General features: G+C 30.7%; 1 protein-coding gene across 1 annotated transcript; it reads right to left on the bottom strand.

Moving 5' to 3' along the window:
• Positions 1–1,573: 1,573 nt before the first annotated feature.
• Positions 1,574–10,613, bottom strand: LOC111707421 (calmodulin-like protein 11; the record flags this gene model as incomplete). Its single annotated transcript, XM_023480523.1, has 6 exons — positions 10,559–10,613; positions 9,350–9,427; positions 2,930–3,001; positions 2,698–2,745; positions 1,701–1,778; positions 1,574–1,582 (listed from the first exon to the last, which is right to left on the bottom strand). Coding segments are annotated over exons 1-6 (339 nt in total), but the record flags the coding sequence as incomplete, so codon positions are not given.
• Between the last annotated feature and the right edge of the window lie 951 nt (positions 10,614–11,564).

The following is an 11,564-nucleotide window of genomic DNA, read 5'->3' as shown; positions in this document are numbered from 1 at the left end:
ATTTTTAAAAAAAATTCGCGGATTTTCAAGAATTTAAATTTGTTCATAAAATTAAAAACCTTTTAAACACATTTTTTAAAATTTTTATCATTCATAAACCTTCCTTGTGGTCACGTGGAGTCCCACAAAAAATTTGGGCCCGATCGGTTCAGCCGTTTTGACGTTTATTGGATACAAACAAACAAACAAACAAATAGACAAGCTAAATTTATATATAGAAGTCTCTTGCTTCTAAAAAACTAGAACTTTTCTATAAGCACTGCAATGCATTTATCAACCCTTTTTAAAAATAATTATTTCCATTTTTTATTTCTGGACACCCAAGGGAGGACAGAGTACCTGAACCTTTGAAATTCAGGAAGACGACAAAAAGGTAGGGCTTTTTCATCCGATTTGTATCAATAAAAAACGGATTAATATAATCTTTTATTTAAACTAAAAAGTGTTTCAGTGTTGCGTTTTCGTCGTTTTGTGAATTAAAACTGTATCATGATACGGAGGTAATAGCTGTACTTTTCTTCCTTGGATCATTACTTGAAAACCTTAGTGGTTGGCGATTATATCAATACAATAAAGACGACATTTTGTAAATATTGCCATGCTCCCTCACAAGCATTTTTCAAATAACAAGTATGCGAGCAAAATTGAAAACTTATTTTGTTGAAAACTTTTTGTTTATATGTTTAAGTGTGTCTGCCATTTAAAACCTGGGTAAAAATCTAATTAGAAATATTAAGTCGTCTTCTTTGTATTAATATTTCCGACGACGACTGTATAATTCTTTTCAGGGCTGTATGATCAAAAAGTGATAATGACTGATTTACAACAAAACCCTGAACACTTTTATCTGAGAAAGATATTTATCCTTTTCTATCTTTCTATCTTATTCTTTTCTGTTAAATAGAAATTGTAATTGAAAATTATCTTAAGTAAAAATTAACAAAGAAAACCCCATAATTTTTGCTTAAATAAAAGTTTCATGTTACCGTTGTGAATTCGACATTTTACTCTTTAAATAGAGTTCCTTGGAAGTTTTTATTATAATTTTGAAAATAATTTATTGGAATATTAATATCTATATAGATATAGAGTAGAACAATCAGCCCGCATTTATTCAGTTTTCTGAGATTTATTGGCATTATTATTATTATTATTATTATTATTATTATTATTATTATTATTATCATTATTATTATTATTATTATTATCATTATTATTGTTATCACCATCATTATTTGGTTTTGTATGCAAATACATATGTGTGAAGAAACACTTGTGAATACATCTAGTAATGATTTACAGGTTTATAAACTTATATAGACATTATTATTTAGTTATATGTAGAATAAATTATATAGTTCACGTCAAACTAAAGTAAAATGCACGTTTGATTAAAATCTAATGTGTTTTATCATCACTCCTCTTATTTAAGAGGTATCGAAAAGAACAAAAATGTTTTGAATTTCTAATATTTAACCGGATAAATTTGCTTTTGGTTAACTTGTGTATAAAATTAGAACTAAAGGAGCAATGGAGTCACAAAGTTGTATAAGTAAAGTAAATTGAATCTGACCTTCTCCTCCTGGTTAGTTTACAGTGAGTTTTGTATTTGTAAATATATCTTCTATATAATAAAACAAGACATTCGTATAGTGATTGATTAAATGATTGATTGATTGATTAAATGATTTATATATTACCTCCCCCTCTCCTCTAATAGCTGACCAGAGTCTAGTGAACTCAGTGTAGTCCACTCCCTCATTTCCGTCCTTATCCGCCTAGAGATACACGTTTAGAGATATCGCGTTCAGAGATAAACTCTCAGAGATACACATTCAGAGATAAACTTTCAGAGATACACATTCAGAGATAAACGTTCAGAGATACACATTCGGAGATAAACGTTCAGAGATACACATTCAGAGATAAACGTTCAGAGATACAAATTCAGAGATAAACGTTCAAAGATACACATTCAGAGATAAACGTTCAGAGATACACATTCAGAGATAAACGTTCAGAGATACACATTCAGAGATAAACGTTCAGATATACACATTCAGAGATAAACGTTCAGAGATACACATTCACAGATAAACGTTCAGAGATAAACATTTAGAGATAAGCGTTCAGAGATACACATTCATAGATAAACGTTCAGAAATGCACATTCAGAGATACACATTCAGATATAAACGTTCAGAGATACACATTCAGAGATAAATGTTCAGAGTTACACATTAAGAAATAAACGTTCAGAGATACGCATTCAGAGATAAACGTTCAGAGATACACATTCAGAGATAAACGTTCAGAGATACACATTCAGAGATAAACGTTAAGAGACATACGTCCTGTTATACGTTTAGAGATATACGTTCAGAAATATACGTTCAGAGATGTGCAGGGGTCGTAACTTTTGTGTTGTAAATCTCTGCATCAAGAATTGATCTCCATTTAATGCAGACCTCTTCGATATACCGTAGTGGTCATGTCGACATTGAAGTTACTACATAAACGTTTTCCCTTTCAGGGTTAGAGTGATCTGTGATTGCCACGCGATTGGAGAGGGCTTCATTCAATCTGAAGGTAACTAAGGATTGAGATCATACTAGGATCGCAAGAGTGACTTTTATATGATTTTTGTTGTAAAGTTTTTGTCATATTTTCTAATATTTGTGTATTCTTTTTGTTTACCTCTTTGATGAGGGCTTTTGCTTCGCCTTCGGTCATACTTCCACCAACCTATAATATAAATATTTACATATATACAGTATACAAAATACAAAATACAAAATACAAAATACAAAATACAAAATACAATATACAATATACAATATACAATATGCAATATACAATATACAATATACAATATACAATATACAATATACAATATACAATATACAATATACAATATACAATATATAACCTTCTCAATTAAGCTTCTCAATTCATCGATAGTTATTTCTCCATCACCATCCAAATCAAAGAGTTTAAAGGCCTGAACAAAAATGAAGATTATATATTAAATTATTAAAAAAGATTATTATCTAATATACAAAGGTTCAAAACTTCCGTGGCTGCTTCACTCAAAAACAATTGCTTTAATACTTATATCTTTTCATCCTGATATAATATAATATACACTGAAACACAAAAATGTGCCATGTGCAAATTTGCAAATTTAAAAATCTAATGTGCATGGTGAAAGGTCACGCAGATTAAAAGTTCGGTCCTAAACCCAGCAAGCTATGACTTTCGATCCCAATTTGAACAATTAAAAATTAATTTTGTGCTATTTTGCCGGCATGTGCGTTATAAATGAAAAAATTAAAAAAGACAACTATGATTCAAATTATTGAATTATAATATTGAATTATATGGATTAAAATGGAAAAAAATGTGCTGGCAACTTAAGTGTGGATAATCTTTAATCCCGACTTAATCTTAATCTGTATATCCATTGTGGAAACTTTTAATTATAGTCCTTTAATCCACTCTTTTTCTCTCTCTTTGGATATCCATACATTATTTTCTCCAATTAGAGTGCAGGAATATAGTTCGTAAATTGTATTAACCATTGACAGCCTTGAAAATAAATTCTATCGAATGAAAGACCTCTGCAATTTCTAACAAATAAAGAATTTGATGTCGGCCATTTTGTAAATTAATTGGTAAAGAAATGTATGTAATAATACGTTTGAGATTCTTTTTTAACTAATTTTTATTTAAAATTCAGTGATGGTGATGGACCAAACCTCTGTAGAGTAAAAAAGTAGATGTTAGTTCCACATTTATTGAAAATATATTTCGGTCTGGGTTGACCCTCGTCAGTTCTAACGATATAATAACCATCAAAATCGATAAAAAAAATTAAAAATGTAAAAATCACAAAAATATAAACAAACAAAGAGATTATTCAAAATAAAAATTTGGGCTGTCAAATGGACATAAGGGAAAAGAACTCAGATTATGAGATGGAAAAAAGATAATTATTGTATTAATAATTAAATGGGTGAGAAATTAAGTGAAGGCCCTTCCAATAAAGAAAACGAACAAATCTGCCGTTCCTAGGATCAAATTTGTTGACCTAAATAATTAATCTCGAGACTAACTGCATAATCTCGAGATTATGTTAGTCTCGAGATTAGCAAAAAGAAAGGATTAAGCATTAATCCTGATATCCACCATTCTAAAGTTCCCAGCTCCGAACGCATTTTCTCCTAGTTAATCCAAGCTGCAGGTGAAAACCATAATGCTTTTTTCATAATTTATTGAGATAAAATCGAGAGCAAAATAGTTTAAAAATTGAAAGGACTTTTATTGTAACTTTAAGTAAATGTTGGCCAATTCCCGTTGACCGATTTTATTGAACCTTTTACAGAGAATTTTTTTAGAAAGCGCTTGTGCTCGTGCTCGTGCTTGTGGATTCATGAGAAAATGAAAATATTTTAATTGTTTAATAGTTTTTTTTTTCAAACAAGAGTTCTATTTTCATTAGTTTATGGCATTAAATGCTAAATTAAAAATATATGTAATTTAACGAAATGTGTAAGTTAATGGCCAACAAAAAAGATAGCTTTTGTATTCCTAATGTTTGGCCTACAATACAAATATAAGAAACTAGGCTTTTAGGGCGCTTCGCGCCCATCTTATATTTAAATTGTGAACATGTTCTTTTTGTTTACATTTTAAAACAAAGAAGAAAAAAATTTTTAAAAAAAATTCGCGGATTTTCAAGAATTTAAATTTGTTCATAAAATTAAAAACCTTTTAAACACATTTTTTAAAATTTTTATCATTCATAAACCTTCCTTGTGGTCACGTGGAGTCCCACAAAAAATTTGGGCCCGATCGGTTCAGCCGTTTTGACGTTTATTGGATACAAACAAACAAACAAACAAATAGACAAGCTAAATTTATATATAGAAGTCTCTTGCTTCTAAAAAACTAGAACTTTTCTATAAGCACTGCAATGCATTTATCAACCCTTTTTAAAAATAATTATTTCCATTTTTTATTTCTGGACACCCCCCCCCACCCCCCTCGAAGGTTTTATGCTTTGCGGACAACCCTTTATATATCATGTATATTTCAGAGCCTAAACATAGAGTAATAAACTTGTACTTTTTCCCCCATATAACATCCCTAAAAAATATCAAATTGGGCCCAATTAAGTTTATAAGGAGATAAACGCCCTTTGTTCAAAAGGCTGAGATTGAAATAAGATTGAAACTATTTTTATGAAGAGTGTAAAATTAAAGCTAAAATACTCCGGCATGGATGGATATTAGGTATAGACCATTTTGCATTGTGTACTTTGGGATACCTTCATACTGTATAAAACTTAAAGGGACTTAAAGGCTATGTAGGGTAGTTAAACTGATTATGCAGTGTTGTGGACAAATTCTATAGGATTCATTTGAGACATATAAAATATAATTACTGAGTTTGAGTGAATAGTCGACGTTCAAAATCATGAATTTGGTTTGTTCGTTTTCAGAATCGTTTTTATAAATATTAAATAACGACGAAGAAAAATAAAGTAAAAATTATACAGTTAACTAATTAGATGGTTAGGAACATATTTCTCACAAGAAATTTGTCAATAAATATTAGAATCAATTATTTAGTTTCATCATTATATTGAATATCTTATTTTCACTGAATTAATTTTCAGATTTCTTCAAATTCTTCCAATGTCGTCTTTTCAATAAAAATTCCAGAAAATCTTTTTGAATAATTGAGAGATTATAGAAAATAATAATTGAATAAGATTACTTATTTTAGATGATAAGATTAATTTTTATTTTCTCAACCTGTTCCTTAAGAACTAATTAGTTTACTGTAGAATTTTGTTTACATTTTTGTCGTGCTGATTTAATAATTTAAAAAAAAATCTGAAAACGTATCCACCCAAAAGTACGATTTTAAACGTCGACTTGAGCTTAAACTAAGTATTTACAGATCTTTAAAAACTTTTATAAGCACTAAATGAAACTTAAAGAGTTTGTCCACAACATTGCAAACTCAGTTTAACTACCTTATATAGCCGGTCACTCCCTGTAAAACCTTTAACTATTTAAGGATCAGACTGCAGGAACCAGAACAAGATGAAAATAAGATTCAAGGATGGACAATTTCAACTCAAAATAAACTTCAAGCTTAGAAGTCTATCTAATGAATATATGACAGCAAATAGATATATGTGTTTTGATTAAAATGGCTGATCTATTGTATATTTTATAAAAAGAAAGGAAAATGTTTTAAATGGTTTTAATTTAAATTGACCAATGTTATTGTAATGTTCCAAGCTTTTATGAAAAAACTCGAAGTGGTCCTGCAAACGAATATTGTTGCAGAACAATGGGAGATTAAGGAGAAAAAGTCTAAACTTCTCTTCAACTCTTCCCATATCTAGAAAGAAGGTGAATACAGTGAAAGAAGATATATGGAGGAGTGTTAAGTTGATAAAACCAATCTTGAGAATTATCAACAGAAAGAAGAAGCTTCCTGAAGATAAAGAACCAGATTTGTTAGAGATAAAGAAGAAAAGTCATCCAGAGAACAATCAGACTTGTCTGAAGGAAAGGAGACCTGATATAAGAGTACAGAACCTGCAGATACAAGATTTATTAACGTGGATACTGAGAAACAAGAACCAAACCTAAAGTCTAAGATATGTGAAACTTAGAAGATTGTGATAAGGCTCACCCCTGATCCCAACTAGAACCTGTACCAGAGCGGAACCTGTCCTGAAAGTAACCTTAGAACCAGAGCCCCAGTGTTAATTCTACCTGGAGCTGAACCTGAGATTATCCAACCCTGATTTATACCTGAAAATAAACCTTCTCCGGAGTAGGATTTGGACCTATTGTTGGAGTAGAACCTGAACCTGGAGTTAGCTTAAAGCTATACCTGGAGCTAATCCAGTTAAAACTAATCCAAGATCTAAACCAACATCAGATCTTAATAAGGATTAATTCTGTAAGAAACTCCTAAGCTGTAAAGATAACCCTGAGCAAAGCAATCCTGAAATCTTCAAGCTATTCAAAACCATCGGAGAATAATTTGGCAAGAATAAGCAAGATCTAAGAAGAGCATTAAAACACCTCAAAGATCGCATCAGAGTAAGTTTTAGAAATATAAAAGCTTGGAAAAAAATTTTAATTTATTTTATTAAAAAACTGATTTTTGTATTTTTAGTTTTTCACCGTGTTGAGAGATGAAAGTAAACTCTAAACCTACATCTTCTTTCAAAACGAGTGCATAAAAGATTCCAAAGAGTGTGTTTTACAAGACCCCTACTTTTCTCAGATGCTCAAAAAGTAAAAAAAAATTCTGGGATTGTACACTCCCTTTAAGGATTTACAAAATATTTAACTTTGAACGTTTTTAGTTCGTTAGAAAGATGTAACTTTAAGATACTTTTGAATGAACTGTAGCCGTAATTTAAGTGACCACTCATTTGCAAAGATAAGGAAGGAAGTTTAGAGAATCTTTTTAACCTAAATACCTTCATCATTATTTATTATTAATGGTACAGTCGTCATTCTTAATGTTAAGTTTTATATTAAGAATCACATTAGAGTGCGTTTATACTCTATGTAGTCCTTTTGAGTCCTTTTTAGTCCTTTTTAGTCCTTTTTTAGTCCTTTTTTAGTCCTTTTTTAGTCCTTTTATAGTCCTTTTTTAGTCCTTTGTTAGTCCTTTTTTAGTCCTTTTTAGTTGTTTTTAGTCCCTTTTAGTCCTTTTTAGTCCTTTTTAGTTCTTTTTAGTCCTTTTTAGTCCTTTTCAGTCCTTTTCAGTCCTTTTCAGTCCTTTTTTAGTTCTTTACAGTCATTTTTTAGTCCTTTTTAGCCCTTTTTAGTCCTTTTTAGTCCTTTTCAGTCCTTTTTGGTCCTTTTTGGTCATTTTTAGTCCTTTTTAGTGACCTTGAAATTTATTAATACAAGAAACCATCGCTTGTGTGTAAATGTCTACAGGGTACTCCTTAGAATTGCATGTGGCAATCCTTCAAATGTTGAAAAAGGAAGTCCCCAAAACTTTTAGATGTTCTTTAAAATAAACCATTTTTCAGTCCTTAGATTTGTTAATGTTTCAAGCATGTCTAGAGAAGCTAAACCATTTTCAATCTAGATTTTGTGAAACCGTGGCCCAAATTTATTTTCTAGTTTTTTGTTCATTTTTTATAATTAAATAAAATTTTCTCGAAAACGTCCGTCATTAATAGGACTGTTACGGAAAAATGAAAGGGGGTAAAGGCTTAAACCTGAGAATCTTAGGAGTTGAACGATATATATTATATAAAGACATCTATCTGACGTTCCTGGTTCGAGAAATCTATATAAAACTGTGTCAAAATATTATTTATACGCCCGTATACCAGAACTCCCACCAATGGCAGCGCATACTGGTCACATGATACAGACGGAGACACAGATACCGCACTGTCATTGGTGGGAATTCTTTCACGTAATATTTTCAATTATATCTATTAAAAATGCAAAATTAAACTTAAAAAATGAATTAATTAATATATAAAGGATATCGTCGTTTTCATATTTCAAATATGCTCTGTTGTGCTCCATGTTAAAATCTAGTAAACACTTTAAATATATGCTTGTCAAAAAATAACTTAAAATCTACAAATATATACCAAAATATTTATAGTCAATACCATAAATATATAAGTTGGTTTGGTTCGCATATATTTATAGTTCATACAATAAATCAATTATATATCTATGCTCTCAAATATTTTTTTTCGGCGCTGGGGGATATATATATATGCGTTTTGGTATAATTTTGACACAGTTTTATAACAATTTCTCGAGACAGAAACATCAGATAGATGTCTTATATATATCGTTCAACTCCTGAAATATTCAGGTTTCAGCCTATACCACCTTTCATTTTTCCTTTACAGTCCCTTTAAAATAAAAACGAATGTTTAACGAACTGAAAAACCTAGAGACATTATGAAGAGTGCAACTTATAAAGGATTGTCTAGATATTACCAGATATTACAAAATATGCAGGGTTACCCACGAAAGATGAGACTTTATTGACGACCTTCAACTATATAAACTAGCTTTCTAAATGTTGAATTGGGTTCTCTGTAATGGTAAATAAGATGATTTGGCAAAAAAAAACTTTGATAGATGAGTGCAGAGAACATGCGTTTATTAAAGAATATATTCTGAACATTTGTCTCTGACGTTTATCCATTTTGAAAACTTTTTACCATACTTTTTACTTAATACATCATATGAAGTGCAGCCAGCTAAGTTGGATGTTGTCGAAATAAATAAACAAAGACCCCTGTTGTATCGTTCTTGATATCTACCTGATGTTTAATGAGCTGATTGTTTGCTTTAACTAGATATGCTTGGAGTTCAGAGCGTAGTAACCCACGGTTCATGGGCTAAGTTAGAAAAAGTAAAATGTGCTTAATCCCTCTAAATAAAATCAGATGAACTAAGATGTTAAATGTTCAAATATTGTGAGGAGGGAACATTTATATTGTAAATCTCTTCAGCAAGCATTTATCCCAAACTACTATGGTTCTGCGGATTGTGGGCCTTTTAAAGTTCTTGTGAGATCGCAAAATATGGAAATTTTTCACGGATGAAGTGCACAGACTGCATAATTTCAAGTGACCCTCGATGCAAATACGGCAATGCCCGACTTACAACGGTAGACTACACAGTACAGTGTACTTGCGTTTATACTGCACAGTACAGTGTACTTGCATGTACACTGCACAGTACAGTGTACTTGCGTGTACACTGCACAGTACAGTGTACTTGCATCCCTGATTATTATAATCCGTTAAACGTACTTTTATCTGACCAACAATGTGGAATATATATGCCATTGATTTTATGAATTCACAGGTGTTGAATTCTGTCAATTTCATTCCTTCTCTATGCTGCAAAAATCCACAAGTTTAATTGACAATTACTCACAGATATATGTTTCACTAGAAGATAATCTATTTCAAGGAACTATACAGTCGAACGCCCAACTCAATAAACGCAAATTCTCCGCTACGGATTTGGTGATTCCTAGTCTACATATTTATTGATTCATTTGGTCTTGCATAGTCTGTAATTGTACTGTACAACTGTACAGCTTGATCTAGCTAGTTAAAAATCGGCCCGGTACATGAAATGAACCAAGGTTTACAGTGAACTACAGTCGAAATTTATCAATTTTCACATAGACAAACATGAATATTGACGATAGTTTATTATGTCTCAGCTCTCAGCACTAATTATCTTCTTCTAAATAAGGTGCTAAAATTATCACAAGTCATTGTTCACAAATGTACTGCAATTTATAGAAAAATTTCCTGAATTAACGATATTAAAGTCATCGAAGACTTGAAAGTATTTGAAAATTTTGAATTAAAAAAAGTTTTTAATAGGTGAAGTCAATTAAGTCCTTAGAGAATAAAGTATTTTTCTTTTTTTGCAAGTTCTTTTTACCAAATACTTTTTTGATTGAGACTTTCATGGATATACTGAATATATTGTTTATGATTTCTTCTTACCTCTTGCAATTCCTGTTCAGTAGCTTCAATTTCAACATTGCTAATTTCAGACATGGTTTCTGAAAAAATATTAAAATTTGTTTCTCCTAAAATTATTTGTTTAGCCCTTTCATTTGGGTAACCCTGCATAAACTATCATATAGACTCAAGACATAGATAATATTAACATTTCTAAAATTCAAATACTTTTCATCGAGAGTTCTGTTTATTTTTATACTTAATAAACAAAACCCTGGGCTTTTATATACACCTCACTACACTACACTACACTACACTACACTACACTACACTACACTACACTACACTACACTACACTACACTACACTATCCCCCCCAACCAAGTATCTTCCCTTTTTTTTAACATGTTGACAGTGCAAATGAAATCTGAGTCATATTCAGCAAAAATAATTAAACAATATCGTATAACTGTAAACTACAATGATCTCACTTTTTTAACTAAAGATATAAAAAAATGCATCTTTAGGATTTCAAAATTTAAAGCTATATTTTTCTCCTGAATATTCCCTTTTGCTTGAAACTCAGCAAGGAGTTTTTCAAAATTCATCCTGTTATAGTCAAACATTAGACAGAAGCAGAAATTTTTAGATTTGTTTATATCTACTTTAACATAGACCTTTCTCGGGTTGAGTATTTGAAAATAAGCTTATAAAGACAAGCAGGGATTTCACAAGGGCCAGGGTAAAAGAAAAAAATGAATAAACAAAAATTATTTATACTTTTGATAATCGTCAACAGTTTGATTAAAATTTTAAAAAAATTTAATGAAAATAAAAATTGCAAAAAATGAAAACTATTAAATATAATGAATAAAATAAGATGATTAAAAGTCAACTAGGCCTATAATGGAGGCGGCTTGTGCAGTTGTACCTCTAGTCAACTAGGCCAATAATGGAGGCGGCTTGTGCAATTGTACCTCTAGTCAACTAGGCCTATAATGGAGGTGGCTTGTGAAGTTGTACCTCAAGTCAACTAGGCCTATAATGGA

Source organism: Eurytemora carolleeae, unplaced genomic scaffold, assembly GCF_000591075.1.
Source record: "Eurytemora carolleeae unplaced genomic scaffold, Eaff_2.0 scaffold440, whole genome shotgun sequence".
NCBI classification, from domain to species: Eukaryota; Metazoa; Arthropoda; class Copepoda; order Calanoida; family Temoridae; genus Eurytemora; species Eurytemora carolleeae.
Note: the sequence above shows the minus strand (reverse complement) of the source record. Positions and strands in the feature narration are given on the sequence as shown.